This window comes from Nansenia antarctica, assembly GCF_963989245.1.
Source record: "Nansenia antarctica genome assembly, chromosome: 12".
Lineage (NCBI taxonomy): Eukaryota > Metazoa > Chordata > Actinopteri > Argentiniformes > Microstomatidae > Nansenia > Nansenia antarctica.
In genome coordinates, this window is record NC_137682.1 from 10214726 (window position 1) to 10236528 (window position 21803).

Here is a 21803-nt window from a genome sequence, read left to right on the forward strand (position 1 = left end):
GACTTACCTCATTGATGCCGACATGGCCATAGGGGGGTTTGCGGTGGCGGTACATCCAGAAGGCCAGCAGCAGAGCCATGGAGAGCATGGCGATGGGCAGCAGAGAGTAGACCAGCACGTTGAGAAGAGAGGGGGTGAGAGGGGGGGGCTTGATCACTAGGACAGAGAGAGACAAACAGAACACCATGTTACAGAGCTGTCAGGGGAAGAGGGGGGGGGGGGGGGGGGTTGAAGGAATGAGGAAGGGGCGGAAAAGGGAGAAAGAGAGAGGGAGGGAGAGGAGAGGAAAGGAAGAAAGAGGGAGAGGGGAAAGGGAGGGGGAGGGGAAAGGGAGAGAGAGAGAGAGAGAGGGAGGGGGAAAGGAGAGCAAAGGGAGAAAGAGATGGAGGGAGGAGAGGAAAAGGGGGGTGGGAGGGAGGGAATGTTTGGAAACAAGGTGGAGGTTTGGAGGGAGAAGAAAAAGACAGGGAAGAAGGGAGAGAGAGAAGGAGGGAGAGAGCAGGGGGGGGTTGGCAGTACAGCAGTATAGGAATAGGTAGGTAATCTGTATTCAGGTTTTTGCCTAGTATCTGCTGTAACACACACAAACCCCCCCCCACCTGCCATCCCCCCCCCCCACACACACACACACACAGCTATGCAGCCTGTCTAGATGCAGGTCTGTGTGGAATACTTTGAGGGGGTGGGGGGGGGGGGCAGCAGCGAAGATGTTGAGGTGTCACTCTACCTGGCAATATGACTCTGAAGTGTCGAGCTCCCGTCATTCAATACTGAACACACCTCACGCCTGCCTGCTCGAGATCCTACTGAACCCCACCGTGAGCGTTTAAGAACAAGAGTCAATAGTCAGGCAACAAAGACCCACTCGCCAGGGCCGCCGCTTATATGGGGTTCAAAATGAAACGCATCAATTAGGATTATCCTGTCTTATTGCTTTTCGCCCGAGGGAGAGAGGTGGCTGAGGACAACGGGTCGTCAATCAGGGCGAATCAACTCAAAAAGACGAAGGAAAGAAGAAACGATCGAGAAAAAATGTTGCTTCCAAACCACAATACTGTTCATAAACCCTCTTAAGCTTTATGCCCTATTTGACTCATCACCGCCTAAAATAACAAACCCGAACTAAACTGCTTATAACAATCAGAAATACGACGATCAGATGGCAAAAGCAGTATGACATTCGATAGGGAACACCTTCGAGTGTTGTGTGAATATGCTCGGATCATAATTCAGAATAACATACTGGCACATGACAAGGAGGTTAAGTGAACAATCACCAGGGGCGCTTAGGTGGCGTAGCGAGTTAAGCGTTGACCATGTAACCGCAGGGTCCCCGGTTCGATTCCGGCCGGGGACATATCCTGCATGTCATCCCTCCTCTCTCTCTCTCACCCATCCTTCCTGTCTAAATCTCTACTGTATCTGTCAATAAAATGAAATAAAATATGAGTGGGACTGCCCCCACTCAGAAAAAATAACAATCATCAAATGAACACTTCAAATTAAAGCAGAATTTGGGCCCAGAGGATTGGTATAAATCCCTTGAGGTCTGATCCAGGACAGACGTATGGGAGACTGATCCAGGATCGGTGGCACTGCTGTCAGGTAGGAGAGGAGAGCCCCCCCCCCCCTCCCTCGCCCTGCCCCAAACCCTGCTTACTTGGTCCGTTGACGTCCGGCAGGTGTGTGAACCTCTCGTTGCAGAAGTTGCCCTCGCAGCAACAGAAGAACACCTGAGGGTTATCCTCCGTGGCCACACACTCTTGTCTGTCAGAGAGAGAGAGAGAAGAAGAGGAAGGGAGGGAGAGAGAAGAAGAGGAAGGGAGGGAGGGAGGGGAGAGACAGGAAGTTTAGAGTACGGTAAGACGGTTATACAAGGCCTCTCGAGACAGTTGCAACCCTACCCTTAACTAATGTGTGTTTCCATTAACCACACTTTAGCATATCACTAAAATACCCGCCCCCCCCCCCCCCACACCAAAAAGAAATAAACTGATTGGCCACGCATTCTAAATGGTACACTGGGTTTGATATTAGAACATAGTAGTGACTGATTGACCCCCAGTAAATATCTGGAGGACAGAGAGGTCTGGAGGACAGAGAGGTCAGGAGGACAGAGAGGTCTGGAGGAGAGAGAGAGGACAGAGAGGTATGGAGGACAGAGAGGTATGGAGGACAGAGAGGTCTGGAGGACAGAGAGGTCTGGAGGACAGAGAGGTCTGGAGGACAGAGAGGTCAGGAGGACAGAGAGGTCAGGAGGACAGAGAGGTCAGGAGGACAGAGAGGTCAGGAGGACAGAGAGGTCAGGAGGACAGAGAGGTCTGGAGGACAGAGAGGACAGAGAGGTCAGGAGGACAGAGAGGTCAGGAGGACAGAGAGGTCTGGAGGACAGAGAGGTCAGGAGGACAGAGAGGCCTGGAGGACAGAGAGGTCTGGAGGACAGAGAGGTCAGGAGGACAGAGAGGTCAGGAGGACAGAGAGGTCTGGAGGACAGAGAGGTCTGGAGGACAGAGAGGACAGAGAGGTCTAGAGGACAGAGAGGTCAGGAGGACAGAGAGGTCAGGAGGACAGAGAGGTCTAGAGGACAGAGAGGTCTAGAGGACAGAGAGGTCTGGAGGACAGAGAGGTCAGGAGGACAGAGAGGACAGAGAGGTCAGGAGGACAGAGAGGTCAGGAGGACAGAGAGGTCAGGAGGACAGAGAGGTGTGGAGGACAGAGAGGTCAGGAGGACAGAGAGGTGTGGAGGACAGAGAGGTCTGGAGGACAGAGAGGTCTGGGGGACAGAGAGGTCTGGAGGACAGAGAGGACAGAGAGGTCTGGGGGACAGAGAGGTCTGGGGGACAGAGAGGCCCCGGGGTCGAGCACAGCATGGTGCAGTGTCAGCGATGTAGCCAATGGCAGGTCACTCTCCAGTGTCCTCTCTCTCTCTCTCTCTTTCTCTCTCTCTCTCTCTCTCTCTCTCTCTCTCAATTTAATTCAATTGACTTTATTGGCATGAACAAAAACAAACAAATGCTTCCATTGCCAAAGTGTCAAAAACAATCATAACATAAAGACGTAAGAAACAAATCAGAAAGTAAAGACAAATATTAAAAAGACCCCCCAAAAAATAAGAAAAAGGGAAATAACACAAGACAAACAATAAGGGTCAGGAAAAACCTACAGTACAGCGAGCAACTATCAGTGCTTTCTAGCTGCACAGATTTTACAGCCTAAGGCAATGAGCTTATTCATCTGGAACAAGTTGTACTACCACACCGTTGCCGGCTACACAATCTTATCATGATTACAGTCTAAACAAGTATCCTCAGAATCACTCCAAACCGTCAGTCAAGCCAGTAGAAGGTGTGTGTATGAGAACCATTCACCTAAGACTGGGAGGGGGGGGGGATGACGGCTGGGGCTATTTTAAGATGAGCAGCCTCTCCATGAAGCGACCTGGGATTGGTGGTGTTACTGGCCCACTTTCGTACTGTGTGTGTGTGCATTTGTGTGTGTGTGCGCATTTGTGTGTGTGTGTGTGTGCGTGTGTGTGTGTGTGTGCACGCATGTTTGTGTATGTGTGTGTGCGTGTGTTCGGGCACATATTTGTGTCTGTGGGTGAGCGTATGTGTGCATATATGTGTGTGCGTGTGCATGTTTATATGGGTGTGTGCGTGCATACGTGTTTCCTACTATGGCACGCTCCAAAAAAAAACTATCAGGGAAATTACTTTTCACAACGACGAGCTGAACAAACAGCGGGTCGGTTCTACTGTGTGTGTGTGTGTGTGTGTGTGTGTGTGTGTGTGTGTGTGTGCGCGTGTGTGTGTGTGTGCGTGTGTGTGTGTGTGGGCCCTGACCTGTCGTAGCAGTTGAAGTCGTCCAGCCAGCAGCCTTTCTTCACCAGCTCGATGGTGCCGGAGACGTTCCTCCACGAGGCGTAGCAGTGAGACCTCTTGTCCTTCTCCCCCTCGCAGCGCTCCACGCCGCTGTGGTTGGTCTTCTCGATCTCATAGCTGACGTTGTAGAACAAACATTCCCGCGTGTCCACTTCCCCATGGCTCGGTCCTGGTGAGGGGGGAGAGATGGGGGGGGGAGAGAGAGAGAGAGAGACATGTCAGCCAAGATTGAAACGGAGTCAGTTCACCTTGGTTATACATCCTCCCTCAAATACTGTACAACTCACTGTCGTTCCACACTTTGGCTGCTATCAGAAAGAACGTCTACTGTACTTATGAGGCGAATCAGACGCCGACAGATCAGGAGTGACAGATCTCTACTAAGTTGGGTGTCAACGGGCTTGAAGAAAGGACACACACATAACACACATAAAAACCGCCACGGTCCCCCGGTTTGAATCAGACCCTCGACAACTCTTGTCCTGTCATCCTGTCTTGTCCCCCCAAGCCCCAAGCCCCCAAGCCCCAAGCCCCATCCCCTTCCCCTTCTCTCTCTCTCTCTCTTTCACCTACACCCATCTATTCCTGTCAATCTCTTTCCTGTCTCTTTCTATCCCAATAAAAGCAGAAAAAAACAAAAAGAAAATAAGAAAAAAGGACAATGTTTTGTCAGGTCTGGTTTCTACGGCGAGGGATTCTTCCGCTCGGTAGCAGCCATCGCCGCGGCACGGTGGCGAGTGCCAGGCAGGAGGTGTGCCGCGTGGCAGGGGGGGGGGTGTTTGATGTTGTGAGGACACGCCGCTTTGCAGTGTCTGAAAATAGAAGCGCGGGAGACCGCCATCCCCACCACGCGTGGAAAACGCGTTCCTCTTTCTGTCAAAACAGCCGCGGAGCCGTTCCCTATGTCTGAGCTGGATACGGCTGGCTTAGAGGGAGAGAGTGAGAGGGCGTTTAAGGTAAAGAGGGATTGAGAGGAGGAGGGAGGGGGTATTTTTTAAAGGCAGGCGGAGAGAGAGAGAGAGAGAGAGAGAGAGAGAGATTGGGTGGGTGGTGAGGGGGTCTTTTGAGGTAAAGGCAGCAGCATGGCGTCTCACTGAAGTCACTGCAGCATGTGTTGTTCATCGATAACGTTGGCAGTTCTCTCTAGGGCTAAAAGCAAGGTGTGTGCACACACACACACAGACATACACACTCACCTACTCACACACACACACACGCACACGCACACACACTCACACACTCACACTCACACTCACACTCACACACTCTCACACTCTCACTCTCACTCACACTCACACTCACACTCCCTCACACATAAACCGTTGCAGATGATCCCAGCGGTGTGAAAATGCTGCCAGCTTCCTCGGGAAGAAGAGCAGCCTCGAGCAGCAGGAAGGAGGGTGCTCCCTTTTCCTCCTGCTCTCTGCTGGAACGAGGGAGGGAGGGCAGGAGGGAAAGAAAGAGAGAGGGATAGAGATAGACGTCGGTAGAGAGAGAGCGAGGGAGGGAGAGTGAGCGTGGAGCTGTGTTTACTATACAACACTGATTTGGCAGCGCTGGCTGCGGCAGATGTTCTTGCCAATCTGTGCATTATGGTTGCTTGGCAACTTGTGGAAATTGTGGTAGTGTATCATCGTTGCCTCTTCCCCCAGACAAAGCCCTATTCACACCCTTACTTCACTCTCACACACACACACACACACACACACACACACACACACACACACAGTGTGTAGCCTGTAGAAAATCCTGGCGAAGCCGGTGCCAACACCACCACCACCGCATTCACGTTGCCATACCACGGGATGAATACTAAAAGCATGCTAAGCTAAGCTACGCTAGCTGGTCGGCCGCAGCCACAGCCACCCTCATCTGCATTCAGTGAGTCGCTCCGCCGGCGGCTTCCATGGGGACGTCAGGGGCTAATGACCAGAGCAGATGTCAGGGGCACAAAGGGAAGTATGCACTCCAACCAAGGCTCCACACCAACGGCCCGGGAGCCACAGAGGAGCAGCGTTGCTACCTCTGGTCTCCCCTGTCTGTCCCCTCTTCCCATTTAGGTGGCCTGTTCTGACCGGAGAACAGTGGCTAGCTGGCTGGCTGGCTGGCTGGCAACACCGTGACCGCTTTCATTCACAACATCAGAGGACGAGGAAATAACCAGAAAAACATAAACCGTCAACATCAAAAACAACCTGGTTTGTATGTTTGTGATGGTAGGTGTGGTATAAAAAAAAAAAAAGGGGGGGAACCATTACAACCAGTAAACCAAGCCCAGTGTGTAATACTAGTGAGTAGAGTTGGGGAGGGCCGCGGTTCTTGCATCCTCACAACCACCAAACATGAATCACACCACCAGACATGAATGAGAAGACATCTGTTTCTGGGTCGAAGACGATTAAGGATTTAAAATAGGCTATTTAAATAAATGAAATTGGCAAAAAATTAGGCTCCCTGTGTTGGGGTGGGTGTGGCTGAGGTTCATTTGGCTCTTAATAGTTAATTGTGTTGATCTTTCTATACCTCCTCTCTGTCATCTATCCGTCTTCTCTTTCACCTATCCATTCATCTATGCAATCAACCAACCTATCTCACTTTCTTTCAATGTGTCTTGTGGATGGGAAAATTCACCAGACATTCAAATACATCAGTGCTGCCAAACCTGTGTTGTATAGTAAACACAGCTCCACGCTCTCTCTCTCTCTCCCTCCCCCTTCGCTCTCTCACACTCCATCTCCTCTCTCGCTCTCACACACTCTCACTTTCTCTTCCCTCTGTCTCTCTCTTCTCCCTGCCATACTCCCTTTCCCTTTCTCGCTATCTTTCCCGAGCTCCCAACCTTTTCCGCAACCAAAATAAGACTTTGCAAGCCCACAATGTATGTTTCTCCTGGAACTAATTGTTCTAGTAGAATATCTGCTATGGGACTTGTGGTCATTCTAGCATGGTAGTACCAGATCCCTTCATCTAGTCTGTTAAAAAATAAAATAAAATACAGTTTGGTCATCCATCAAAGCTCAGTTTGGAGACACACGGACCCAAACATTACTGTAATGCCAACATTTGAGTATGGGTTATACAGCAGTGACTGCTAAAAGGATGACGGCCTCTAATATAATTATATATTATATAACATCTTTATTCAAGATTTCACGGGCAGCGTATTTTGATAGACCAATATCCTCTAACAAATAATGCTCCCACTACAGAAATATATATATATATATATATATATATATATATAATATTTATTTTACATCACTACTACTCACTCCATGTAGCCTATAATGTAAGCATATGGGGAGCATGTTGAAAACATGCTTGAATGTTACAACAATATTGCCAAAGCATCAATAATCAATGAAACACAATAAATAAAACAAGAAAAGAGTAGCAAAGTATCCTTAAAACCTGCTGTGTGGTGTGTGTTCATGGAATTCTCTAATCAAGGAGAGAATAATCAAAGTATTCTTTCTTTGCGCTTTATTATTGCAATATGACATACACGCGTTATAACGAGCTAGCACTAGCTACGTTTGCTTACAGATAACACACGCTGTGCATGCCATTATCATCTCATTTCTACATTCTGCAGCCAAGCCAGTGTGTACATGCAAATATTTACATGTCTGCAGGTCAAAAGGCAAAATCTTTCAAAAGAATATTGCTCACCATCAGCCAAAAAGGTTGCATAGATGTATGGGTGCAGAGCCCAAGATTGTGGGAACAGCTAAGTAGCACATCTGGATAGGTAGCATCAATAAAGTCTTTATTTGACGGCTAAGAGGGTGAGATGTTTTCTATTGAGTTGGACAGAGGAGTTCCCTGAGGAGTGAGCTGAAAAAGCTTCATGTCAAGCCCTGGGTCGGTTAGTTTGGTTGGTTGGTTGATTGGATGGATGAATGGACAGATTAAGACAGGATGGATGGATGGATGAGAGAGGGGAGGTATAGAAATTTCAAAACAATCAAGAGGTCATACACACACTTCTGTCTGTCTGAGGCATATTTCTTTTACATTCCTGATATTCACCAAGCTAGATAAAATGTGACCTGTCTCTGTTTATCAGCAGTCACACCCACACCCACACACACACACCACACACACACACACACACACACACACACACACACACACACACACACACACACACACACACACACACACACACACACACACACACACACACGGTACGAAAGTGGGCCAGTAACACCACCAATCCCAGGTCACTTCATGGAGAGGCTGCTCCTCTTAAAATAGCCCCTGCCGCCATCTTCCCCGCCCCCCCCGCCCCCCCCCCAGACTCAGGTAAATGGTTCTCCTCATACCATACATTCTACTGGCTTGACTGATGGTTTGGAGTGATTCTGAAGATACTTAGAACTGTTTAAACGCACGCACACAGCATTTACAAAGTCCTTGTCCACAGTTACAATGTCCAGAGCTGCTCGCATCCTGTCTACCTCAAAACACTAGGATTCCTGAGACTCACTGACACCGTTGTTTATTGACCAATCACAAAGGCTCAGGAATATGGTTCAAACGCATGCTGCTGGGACACTTGTAGCCTGAGATTCAAAACAAAATATGGTCATTTTTGCTTTTGAAGTAGGCCTATCAGTGATGTGATGTGACTTGTTTTCTAGTCCTACCATACCAGGCGGTCACACATCTAGTAATCACATCATGATTAATGAAATGAACCGCGCATGTTTGTTAAAGAAAAAAATAAAATAAATCCGTGCCATCAAAGTAAGCTTGATCTGACCAGGGACTCCTGAACTGTGGAAGGTTATTCAATGAAAAGCGATGGGCCTCTATGACATGAGGAGAGATGAGGGGAGGAAAAAATAAAAGGAAAAGTCTGGAAGTCATTTCATGCGGCCCATAAACGGCCTCAGACTACACTACCGTGTGCCTGTGCGCCGCATGCACATATACTACGTGCACGCATGCACGTGTCTTGTAGTATGTGGGCTACCTCTCGCACTTTGTCTTGCTGTTCTTCAGCTCTCACACACACACACACACACACACACACACGCAGAAACAGAGTGAGGCCAAAGCTCTTGCACTGATCCAACATTCCTTACAAGGACCCCGCTCTGTAATTAGAACCAGAGCTGGTAGACCGCAGACACACACTGCAGTCCCTTCAACACACTCCCCGCAAATGTAGGTTTTCTTGACAAGCCTCAGAAGCTGTTAGCTATGTAAACACACAGAGTCATTAAATGACAGAGAGGGTTTGTTTGGTCAGGGATAGACAAGAATGGGTGTTCTTCCACCATAGATGAAGACGACCCATCTCTTCAGGCTATACCTTAACTGCCCCTCCTGAAACCGTCCCCCTCTACCCCCCTGTAGTTTCTCTACTGTAAATAATGAACAAAAAATAAATAATAATTCTAGCATTTTGACTTCCAGTGGCCTCTGACCCAATCATCGATTACTTTTTCTTGCGATGACGGATAAGATGATTCAATTACTTAGACAAAATGTATGTGTTGTAAGATGCTTTGGATAAAGGCGTCTGCTAAATGCCAAACAATGTAAATGTAAGAGCGATAGAAAAACCCTGAAGAGAGGTGAGGTGAGGTGAGGTGGTGGTGTGTGTTTTGCGAGACAGACGTGCCTGGGAATGAAAAACCAGAGCTCGTAAGCTTAGTGTGTACGCATGAGGTCACCTTCTCGTGCTGTTGGGGCTGTTGACTGTGCTAATTGGCTAGCCTCAGGCTAACTGGAGTTCTGTATGCAGGCGGCAGGCCTAATCTTTACTTTGGATCCAGAGAGAGGGGAAGGGAGTAAAAGAGAAAGAGAGGCACACACACACACACACACACACACACACACACACACACACACACACAGAGACAAGAGACAGAAAGATTATGTTGGATACACATAACTTCTGTCTGTCTGTCATCACTTCTGTTCTCTGGTTTGGGGTTTGGGATGGCGGTCTGGACCACATCAAAAGAGCTTGTGGCTCACAGCAGCAGTCTGCACACGCTCGCTCGCTTCCACTAGCTTGTGGCTTGTGAGCAGCGTTGACGTTTCTAGCTCTCTGCGCAACAGCAGCTCAGAACTCAGAACATGACATCATCACAATACGGCACATTGAATGAGACCCAAGCCCCAATAAACAACACACGTTTTATTCCCGAACTAGAATTGGCGAGTAGGGCCTCGGGTGTAATTTGCGGAGATGAATTACCTCAGGATTACTACTACACGTATGCTATGAAATGTATCCCCATGCCACATCTTTCCCATTTACAGTCTCAAATGAGCCGTAACATAACATCAACAACAAAAACGGGGTGTCTTTATTGGTGCTATTTCATTCCCGGAGCACAATGGCGGGTCTTTCTAAAAGGAAGAGGAAGAACCAAACCACAGTGATTTGCACATCAGGCGCCTGCGGCTGGGTCATCAGCACCAATCAAAATGCACAGAATGAACTGTAATGGTTCGATATGAAACCACCAGGTCACCATATGGGGCTATGGGGAAACAAATTGCTCCCCTTTGAGCCGGCCGGCTCCCTTGCGTGGTAGCTCGCCGTCATCGGTGTGTGAATGGGTGAATGAGAGGACGTTGTAAAAAACGCTTTGGAATAAGGCGACTATATAAGTCTGTAAATTAACCATTTACATTGACCAAACCCTGAGGATCCCAAAGAGCCAGTCGTCGATGACCTAGGCTACTCGAGCCTTAAACACGCAGCCTTAAACACAGTGTGTTCAAGATGTTACGACGGCGTCGGCGGCTTACAAGAAAACGTGCGGAGGTATTCAACTCTCGTTTTTTTGGATCACCTGCTGATTTGGTGCCACAGTACATGACAGACGACCTCTGCTACACTGGAGCCCTACGGTACGTCCCGTCCATAGATAGCTCATCAGGAATGTCCTTTGATGACTGCTGCAGGGATGAGATGAGAGGTGAACTGGTCTTGAGGGAAGAGAAGAAGGGCCCTCCCCCCCCCGTGGAGAGACCCGCCCACCTCAGTAGACCAGAGTCTCTGCAGACCCAACCTGCGAAATGGCTGCAGGCTATATATGGACAGGGGGAGGAGGGTTCAGAGCGTTGAGTGCTGTCAGAGGTTAGCTCCAGGTAATGGACCAGAACAGAGCAAGCTGCCGGCTAAGGCTTTGAAGCCTCTGGATAGGGTCCTATGGGATTGTTGGGATAGGTAGGGTAGGGTCCGCAGGGTAGGGTCCTATGGGATTGTTGCTGAATCATCACATAGTTAAGACACAATCACTAAGGCTTGGTAGAGCTAATAGTAAAGTGAATATCAATTACTACTACAAATTGTTACAGGCCTTTATCTGGACATGAATGCTTCCATGTTAAAGGTAGGCCTATTCGTTGTAAAACAAAGGACAGTTAAATACACTGAGTGGTGGATATCTTGTATAGGTACAGTTTCCCAAGCTAAATGTAGACAACTCCAAGACCAAGAGACAAAAAAAAATCAGTTTCCATTTTTCTCTTTCTCTTCTCGCTATCACTCTCTCTTCTCTCTGGCTGTGACATAAAGTGCTCCATAAAGTCCGGGCTTCCCTGGCACTCCACTCTGCTGCCTCCCTGGCACAGGACACACTCCTACACCCACCTCATGCGCTCCTTTGTTGTGTTGAGCCCTGGCCAGCTGGTCCTGGCCAAGTAGACACACACACACACACGCACGCACGCACACACCTGGCGTGAGGAGTCTCTTGCTCGTCCCTGTCGTAGAAGTGGGGAGGCTCCTGAGTTGTTCTTGGCAGATGCTCTACCACTTCCTGGTCTGAGACAGCCACTTCCTTTAGAGGTAAGCGGGTCACTGTAGGAGGTCAGTCATGCTACTGTGTGTGTGTGCGTGTGTGTGTGTGTTTTCACCTCTACCTCTACCTAGGTACCATTAAAGGAAAATAAAACAATGTGGAAAATTGCATCCCTATGACATGTCTACTACCGGTAATATGTCAAAACATGTAGGCCTATACAGTATGTAGCTCTGACTACTGACCTGTGTTAAAGACTCGACCACAACACTAGAGCTAGGATAGCTAATGTGTGTGTGTGTGTACACAGATTCAGAAGCCTGAAAAGGCTGACGGGCCTGGAAAGGTAATTTATTATCTTCAGGAGCCTCTGAGTGGAATAGTCTGCCTTTGCCTGTCAGAACAACCCCCCTGGGTGGCTTCAAAAGGAAGGCGACATCCTGGTTAATGAATATCGTGCCTCAGTGAGCATTCCCGCCTAGCCCAATGAATAGGCCTAGCATGTATTTGTGTATAGTGTAGGGGTATAACGGTACACAAACATTTCGGTTCGGTAAGGCTAGGCCTTATCCTTCTTTTTCTGTATTTCTTTTAATGCTATATGTAAAGCACTTTGAAAAGCACCTGTTGAAATGTGCTATACAAATAAACTTGCCTTGCCTTGCCTTACTGAACCAAAGGACCCGTACCGAAGAATGTTGGTACCATTACACCCCTAATATAGTGTAGTGTATGATGCAGGGTTTTTCCTGCATTGAAAAGGCTTAGGCAGCCCGCCTAAAGCCTGGGACACACCGCCGACCTCTACCTCAGCAGCGTGTGTGCGTTTCATTTCGGCGCCCATGTTAACAGGTTAGAGCAGACACACGGCCCATGTTAACAGGTTAGAGCAGACACACGGTCCATGTTAACAGGTTAGAGCAGACACACGGTCCATGTTAACAGGTTAGAGCAGCCACACGGCCCATGTTAACAGGTTAGAGCAGACACACGGTCCATGTTAACAGGTTAGAGCAGACACACGGCCCATGTTAACAGGTTAGAGCAGACACACGGCCCATGTTAACAGGTTAGAGCAGACACACGGCCCATGTTAACAGGTTAGAGCAGCCACACGGCCCATCTTAACAGGTTAGAGCAGACACACGCGGCCCATGTTAACAGGTTAGAGCAGACACACGGCCCATGTTAACAGGTTAGAGCAGCCACACAGCCCATGTTAACAGGTTAGAGCAGACACACGGTCCATGTCAACAGGTTGGAGCAGACACACGGCCCATGTTAACAGGTTAGAGCAGACACACAGCCCGCTTAAGCCGCGCGTCTCAAGCGTGTCTCACGCTGGCTGCAGTGGCACGCCATCTAGAGAGTCGGAATCTCGTCTATGTTTTCTGTGCGCTGCGCACAGTAAAAATTATCTGTTGATAGTCATATTGACCCCACGTAGGCTATAATTAGCCATGCTATAATTTTATGTTTACCCATGCTCTAAACAAGGGTAAACATAAAAGATGTGACTGCTTTCTGGTTATAACCATTTCACTTTTAGAACCACTCATTAAGGATGAATGACAGCAGAGACTGAACCCAGAACAATTTATAATGAAGTGAAATGAAAGATTATATTATTGATGATGGCCATTATCAAAGGCAAACTCAATGTACAAATATAGGGCTGGCAGTAGCAGCTCCGCAGGAGAAACGCTGTCTGTATATAGACAGTGCAAGTGTGAGAGCCGCAGCAACGCCGCCACGCACACACACACGCTGCTGAGGTCGGCGGTGTATGTCCCAAGCGTAAACCTTCTAGGAGAAATCACACAAGAAAACCGTGTAAAAGCGGTTAAAAATAAATTTCAGTACACCGCTACAGACATCCACCAGAGTTTCCTCGGCCCAGGCATAGTTCACCATCTCTCGGGTCCTGTTGCACACGCATGCTCCACTTCCCCAGCAAACAAGCCTTTTAGTTGTTTACAAATCCTTACAGAAACACGTGATGACACGAGCCTTTGCGTAACCGTAAACACTGCACCTTTCTATCCAGCTGTAGTGTGTTGTTCTTATAGTTCCTCCGAGTAGGGCAGCAGATCCATTCAACAGAACAGCTGTCCACTCTTTCTTTTTTTCTTTTAAAGTTATTTTTTCTGAGTGGGGCAGTCCCACTCATATTTTTCATTGACAGTTACAGTGAAGATTTAGACAGGAAGGATGGGTGAGAGAGAGAGAGGAGGGATGACATGCAGGATATGTCCGCGGTTGGAATCGAACCGGGAGCCCAGCGGTACATGGTCAGCGCTTAACCCGCTACGCCACCTAAGCGCCCCCTGTCCACTCTTTCTACTCAGGCCTGAGTTCAATGTCTGCTCTGCACATCTGACAAGGATGAGAAGGAGGGACGGGGAGGTGTAGCGACAGAGCAGAGAGGATGAGGAGGCCTTAACTGTTGCAGGCGGTTCCTACAGAAGTAGGTAGTGTTAACTGGGCTCTAATGTCGTCAGTAGTCTGTTCAGAAAAGGGATGTTACTTAAGCACAAGCAACAACACAGGATACTGTTGTGGGGCTGGAGAGATATGAATGGCCCAGAACCAGAGAACATTCCTACTGCTGAGCCCAGGTTCAGAACCAGAGAACATTGGTACTGATGAGCCCAGGTTCAGTCCAGTCAGTCTACTGTAGCCTACTAACAATCTCACCGTGTGCACATGCATACTGGCTGAGTTCTGCACATGCAGTGGGTAAAGCTGCATTTGTTCGGTACGGACGCAAACCGAAGGACCCGTACCGAAACATTTCGGTACGAATACGCGTAGTCGCGTACCGTTACACACCTACACAGTAGTCTGACTGATCAGCAGAATTGCCTTTACCTGGTGGTTGGGCTATAAGACCAGGCACTCCCCATTCCTCAGAGACCTCCATGCGGACACGTTATGTTTTGTTGCGGCATTTCCTTTTTGGGGCATTATTGTTTATAAGCCTATTCAAGTTAAGGCGTATTAAGCTTAGTTACGGTTAAATACCTTTCCCATAATGAATAATTCCAACATTCCATTCCATGAAATGGACAGCGGAGGCAGAGATGAGACTGTTTGTTTAGTCCTCACGGCAACATAATACGTAAGGTCATTTTCAAGTAGCTTATGTGTTTCTCCGCGTTATAGAACACAGGTCCAGGCTTGCCTTGGGCGAAAGACGAGAGAGAGCTACAGATGAGTCTTTGCTGTTTGAAGAAAAAGAAAAAGATTGAAAATACAGAAAACTCCAATACAAGATTCTGAGGCATCAGTGTGTGAAAGCTCTCTCTCTATCGATCTGTCAGTCTTTTCAAAGACACCACTGAGCTGGATGTCTTCCTATACACTCACCCAACTTCAAAACACTGGTTTCTAACATAAAGGCTGGCTAGGCTCTTTATACCTAGGCTTTTCCCTGACCATATGGAGCGCGTTATCTATCTAACGTTACATATGTTAAGGCTGATTTGTGCATTATAGTCATGCATTTTTCCATGTTGTATTTCCCCCCTTTGATGGCATATCACACCGGAAATTTAGGCTAACTAAAGTTCAGCCTCGAAGTTGTTGCACTGTTGTCCTATATCAGTGCAGACTGGCAGGGTAGGAGCACAGGTTGATAGACTACAGAGCACCGCTATTCTGTCATGGTCTGATAATGAAGCATTGTTCTTTTTTATTTGATGACTTGTTTGATCGATTGATAGCGTGAAACGTAAGTTTTGAATGAATCGCGAGGGTAAGTGCTTTTCTATGACACTACTGATGACGTATCAGGGTCCTGGAAGGGTTGTCCCATTTCATAGGGAAAGATTTCAACCACTACGCCTTGTGGCTCTGTTCAGAGGCCTTGGCTCCATAGCGAGTGGCACTCCAAAACGAGCCGTAGGGAAGGGAATCGGGATTGGGCCTTAGCTTTTATGTAAAGAGAATAATTCTTTACTTTGTATTTCATTTTTGCCTCATTTTGTCCCAGGAAAAAGTAGACGTTTCTACTGAGTAGACGTTTCTTGATTACGCAACCCATGCTGTTCTGTTAATGCTGTTCTAATGCTGTTCTTATTATTTTTTTCAGGTCGCAGTTGGATGCTTAGCCTAATATTTGATTATGATAGCCGAGGATATACATTACACAAGGGATTTATTTCTGGATTTATTTTGGCCTATAGCCTACACAGTTTTCACTAATATTTGTCTCACCACCTGACCCAAAGTTTGAGTCAACGCGTGCATGCCGTGCAGGCGACCACTGATCTTGGAGGGAGGCAACCGTAGGTGCTTTCGGTGGTCTGGCTTAATGTACACTGACAAGAGATCGGAATATATACAATGTGTGCCCGACAGTCCAAACTGATTCCACAACTACAAGGATGTGATCTGATGCACTCTCATCATTCCCACCCTACCTGCATCTCTGCTGAGGTTATTGTGCTGAGAGAATCGGAATCAATCATTCTGACGTTAGAAACAATATGGTACATGTCTGAACCTTTATGACATGACGGAATGACTGGAGATTGACACGCCGCGCTCACATAACCTTCATCCTCTCGCTATCTTAACTGACAGTTAGTCTCATCGCTATGGTGATAGATCTATATTTTAAGCCCTCCAGATCCCTGAATGAATGGGGAGCAGACTGAAAGATCTTAGCCAGAGAGAGGGTCTCAAGGTCACGTCTCCCACACACTGTGAATAGGCTGCCGTCTTCACTAGGGTTGGGTACCGTTTGGGTTTTATCCGGTACCGGTACCTAACCGATACTTTAAAAACGGTACCGGTACCAAAACGGTACTTAATTCGGTACTTTTGATTTTTTAAAATGACATATATATATATATAATAATAACACGGTCGACAACATTAAACAGCTTTTCACTTTTTTATTGCTGAGGCACAATATATATTAGTTAAATATACACTCAAATTAAAATAAATGAAAATAAAACTCCTGAGCCTTGGGGACTCCATTAAGCTGGGGGTGCCTATCGTTGGTACTGATGTCGAATACGAGTACACACTTGTTCGGCAGCCCCTCAAGGACATCAGAATATTCTTAGAAAAGGGATCTAGTGAAGAGGCCTGCATAGCCCCCAGAACCAAGAGGAGATATAACTCTGATAAACTGGAGCCCTCCACCTCGTCAAAATCCAAACTCTGTTGCCGCTCAGCTACTACTACTCCCCTCCCCCTCTCTAGTCCATGATACATGACGATTGATTTTTCAGACACAGTAGTAGGATAAGGACAGTACCCGAATATCAAGAGATCCCCGATCATGTTGTCCTCCTCGCAGAGACGCAGCCACACATCCGCACAACGTCATCAACAGACGCGTCGAATCCTGGAGTGCACTGTCCAATCAAAGGCTTGCGTTCGTAAACTCGCTCTGAGAGCGTCGCAGCGCACACTGGGCCCGACGTCATAAGGGGAGCAAGTCATTTGATTGGACAGAAGGCATTCCACGAGTGGTGATCAGAATTCCAGAACAAGTTTACGGAACGCACCCATAAGTCGAGCGTCGCGTTACGCCAACCCGCTAGCGGAAGTTGCTATTAGCAACCTTCTCGTTATCCTTCCGTACTCGCTGCTTTCACTGAGTGGAAATTTAACAGGCGATGTGACATCGCGAGATAGAAAAGTACCGAAATGAGGCACCGAAATCTCCTTTGCGATTCGGTACGGGTACATACCGAATGTAAAGTAACCGGTACCTACCGGTACCGATTTTCGGTACCCAACCCTAGTCTTCACAATGACAACAGATGCTGCTGTGTCAACTACGACGACAAGCTCCTTCCCAGTCACTATCTTGGCCATGCTTGGAAAGGTCCAGACACAAGGCTCTTTTTAACTAAGAGAAATGAGAATTAACTTTAACCCTGGACCTTTTACTGTAGGCTCACACTGGGTGTTTTTTTGTTTTCAAAGCGGCTGGGTCTTTCTTTCCATTGTTTTTTCGATGGTGTGGACGCTTTGCAGCGTTACTCCACCACATGTTTTTGACCCAAATGTCTACTCCGACTAAAAGGAGTGCAGTGTGTGATCGTGGCTTGATCAAGGACAAACACTTCAGATATCCGCCATAGCGTTATGTTGCCAGATGTGCCCTTTGTAACACACACACACAGAGAGAAGAGGATTCTCAGGAGGGTTCTGCAGGTCTTCGATGTGTCCTCTTCACCCTCTAGATGTATTCACATTAAACCGGCATAAGACTTTGGAGTCCTGCCCTTCAAAGACTGGGAGGATCTGTAAACCCAGACAACCCAGGTCCACTGGTGTGTGCTATAATGAAGACCCATCAGGCTGGTCTATATTCCGCATCCATAACCCCACAAGGACTTTAATTAGCATATGTATAGCTATGCGCATTTGATGCCCACAAAGTCTGTTAATGGTACGGATATGGTCATAATGCATCATAAAGCTCCTCCCAGACACACTAAAAACAAACTAAAACTACCATATGGCTGGAGGCTATATCACCAAATGATATGCACAGGTTATTCATCAACAAAACAATTAACTTGATAATGAATGAACAATAGACACACCACATTTTCAAACGATTCCATTTTTGTTATGAGTGGACATTACAAAATGTTCATATCGGAAAATGAATTGCTTTATCCTGACATCAGATTTAGATAAGATATGCCATACCTGATTTTTTTTTTTTATTCCTGACAGCTGTAGTCCAACGTACGCGATGAGGCCCATCATTATGAGGATGACACCGCCTATTGCTTTAGCAGTTAAGCCCGTCCTAATTCAGTGAAGAAATAAGATCTGCTTGCTGGAGGTAAACCTGACAACTGCAACAATGAAGATACCGGAAGATATACCACCCAGCTCACCAAGGCAACCAGGAGAAGAACTAGGCTACAGAGCATCTCAGCCTATAGCAGACATATAATGTAGGCTACGTGTCACTATAGCATGACTCTGTCTGACCTACAACTCCTCTTCCCATTCATTCATTCAAAACTGACAAAAACACAACAGCTCTTCACTCCTTTTTACTTTGCCACCTCCAAACCCACTCAGCAACGCTGCTAGCTGCTCTCAGCCAGGCCTTGGCAGGCTGCCAGCTGGATGCCAAAAAGGGCTTTTCCTTCTGTGCTGCGCTGAGCTGAGCGAGCCTCTCCCCCTCATTCAGATATTCGCTCCAACACAAACACTATTTATAGACCACTGGCAACACACCAACCACAACTCGACCGCGTAACCACAGAGCACGACAAAAATAATTATAATCGAGGGCAGGGATATGTCTAAGAGAGGGAGCGAGAGAGAGAACGCTGGGGCCTGCCAATAAAGAACTGGAGAGAGAGAGACGAGGCGAGGGAGGGAGGGATTCTAAGGTCATTTTGCTGTTGGAGAGGAGGAAGAAGAGAGGAGAGGAGAGAGGAGAGAGGGATTATAACAGACTAACAAGCCAAGCCATCCAATTGGTGCTTTCAAACTCAACTCCTGGAGGGAGTGCATGCTTTTGTTCCAACCCAGAACTAACACACACTTCGGATCTCACTCATCAACTTACGCCCAGTCATAGTGCTTAATTAAAGATTCAATCCTAGGTTATTTATTATTCCACCATCCTATCATAGTCATCTCTGTACTGTGACATTAAGTTCAACCCACTTCATACAAACATCTCTTTTTACAACTTTATTATTACCTCATGGGACTATTTATTCACCTGGCCCACGCAACGCAGAAGACAGAATCACAACACACATGTATGCAAAATATCACAGAGGAGTGAAAGGAAAGCTATTAAAGGCCTCCGTGGCAGCAACAACAATGGTACAGTACACCTTGAGATTGACACGCTGGGGGTTCACATGTGTGAGTGGAGTCTCTGTATATAGGTCATGGGGGAGGGGGGGGGGCTAAACACTCATGAGGAGGTGGAGGTGGCGGAAACGCTCAGCACATTGCCAATTTGGCATTGTATTGTTGTGTTCCTCAAGGTCATGTCCTGACTGACATTTTGAGGGCATTCAATCAAGCTAGTACAACCTGCAGTGTGTGTGTGTGAGAGAGAGAGAGAGAGAGAGAGAGTGGGTGCATGCGTGCATTCGTGCATTCGTGCACACTGCAGCAACTTATTCACTGACGTTCACAAGACCCACGTGAGCTGAAGGACAGCAACACAAAGAGTGAGAGGTAGCCGACATACCACAACACAACATAGGCCTACAGTACGCTTACCGGTAACTCTGGACATAAACATGGCCACAGGCAGTCAGCTGGTGCACCAACCAGACAGGATATGATAACTTATTCTAGAGCTTCCCCCCCCCCCACCCCCAATCTATTCTAGCAGGCAGACACAGCCTTCATTTGGGGTCTGAATACACGGCTGTCCGTCTGACAGTGACAGTATAATATGAGCTTGACGTGTTGCCGTCAATCACTGTTGCCCTCTGTGGCAGTAGAAAGAAAAGGCCCTGGAAACAATAGACCCACAATGCACCGAGGCAGAGCATCAGTGAGAGAAGAGAGAGAGAAGCCCCAGGTCCCTCAGCACGGGTTGACTGAGGAGGAGTGAGTGGCGAAAATATCAACTAGAGACTCGTATGACATGAACATATGATTTAGTCTCAGCAAAAGTTGAAAACTAGGACTTGCTCAGCCCATCGACAAGACGGTGTGGGTAAAAAAAGATCACACTATTCTTTTGTTGCCTACTCGGGCGGCTGTGGCGCAGGAGGTAGTGCCGGCTTCTAATGATCGCAATGTTGGCAGATCAGCGGTCCGAGCACCGGCAGGCCACATGTCGAAGTGTCTTTGGGCAAGACACTGAACCCCAAATTGCTCCCAATGAGCGGGCCGGCGCCTTACATGGTAGCTTGTCGCCATTGGTGTGTGAACGTGTGTGTGAATGGGTGAATGAGAGGCCGTTGTAAAGCGCTTTGGAATAAGGCGCTATATAAGTCAGTCCATTTACCATTTTACCATTTACTCACTCACTCTTACACACTGACGCTGTGGAACCTTGAACACTGCTTACTCTACGTCAAGATGAAGCTCAGGGCGATATAAGCGTCACAATAAACAGGCTAATCACCGAAAAGAAATGTCTATGTCTTCATTCTCCTGATGTGGTTGAAGTGTTCGGTGTCTGTCCCAGGAGGACGTCCTGTTCCCATGCAGTCGCGGTAGACAGCCATTGTCCTGGGCATTCTTCACAGCAGCTGGTCAAGTCTGTGGTTTACCATGACAAAACCATGGCCCCCTGTGACCCCACTCTCACTCTAAAGCTGCTTCCCCCCCCTACCCCCAACCCAAGCCTCTTCCTCTTCTGTGCCTGAACCACTCCCCCTTCCCCTCAGCCTGGAGCCCCAACCCCAGTCTGTGTGTGTTCCATCAACATGCTCCGACCATGGACTGACTTCACCTGCTCTCACTACCACCGCAGCAGCAACACACTCAAGCCATGATAATATAGACATAAGTGACATTAAGTGACAGTCAAACAGGAGTGTGTGTGTGTGTGTGTGTGTGTGTGTGTGTGTGTGTGTGTGTGTGCGTCTGTGCCTGTGTGTGTTGAAGGTCTGCGACAGCTGGGGCTGGGTCAGCAGAGACGAGTCTGAAAGTCAACATTAAACAGTGCATTCCTCCAACTGGACACGGAGGCAGGAGGAGACCAGGCAAGCGTCTGCCACCATCATCTCCATGTGAAAACCCCACCGTCATAGAGCAGGACGGGAAAGAGTGAATAATGAGCTGCTACACACACACACACTAGGGTTGGACTGTTTTACGGTTAACCGGAAAACCGGGGTCTCGGAAAATAGCAACGTTTTTTTTGTCACAACGTCATCAATTGCTATAATAAACGCCTTAAGAGTGTGTGGTTGGAGATGCTATGAAAGTGATTTTTGTGAACCACATCACATCACATTATGTAAAAGCCATCACATCATCACATCAGCCAAAGTGGTGATGAATTCCATAACTGTATACCAATTCATTTCCAACCGTAGCTAGCTAGCTTACTTACTTACTTACAAAACGACCTCTGCAGCTCATCCAGACGGCCATCTGGTGTTCAACCTCCCCAAATTCTCCCCTCTCCTCCACGCCCTTCACCGGCTCCCGATTAGGTTAAGACCCT

At 47.7% G+C, this 21803-nt stretch overlaps 1 protein-coding gene across 1 annotated transcript in view; it reads right to left on the reverse strand.

The window, feature by feature from the left end:
- The window catches only part of LOC308168315 (activin receptor type-2B-like), a gene marked incomplete at its 5' end in the record, with an annotated part of 37565 nt that overhangs the window by 5964 nt on the left and 9798 nt on the right, over positions 1 to 21803 (reverse strand). Inside the window, 3 exons of the mRNA XM_080542862.1 lie at positions 8 to 156; positions 1661 to 1767; positions 3843 to 4050. Of these exons, the coding sequence (XP_080398988.1) occupies positions 8 to 156; positions 1661 to 1767; positions 3843 to 4050 (464 nt within the window). The remainder of the gene's footprint in view (positions 1 to 7; positions 157 to 1660; positions 1768 to 3842; positions 4051 to 21803) is intronic.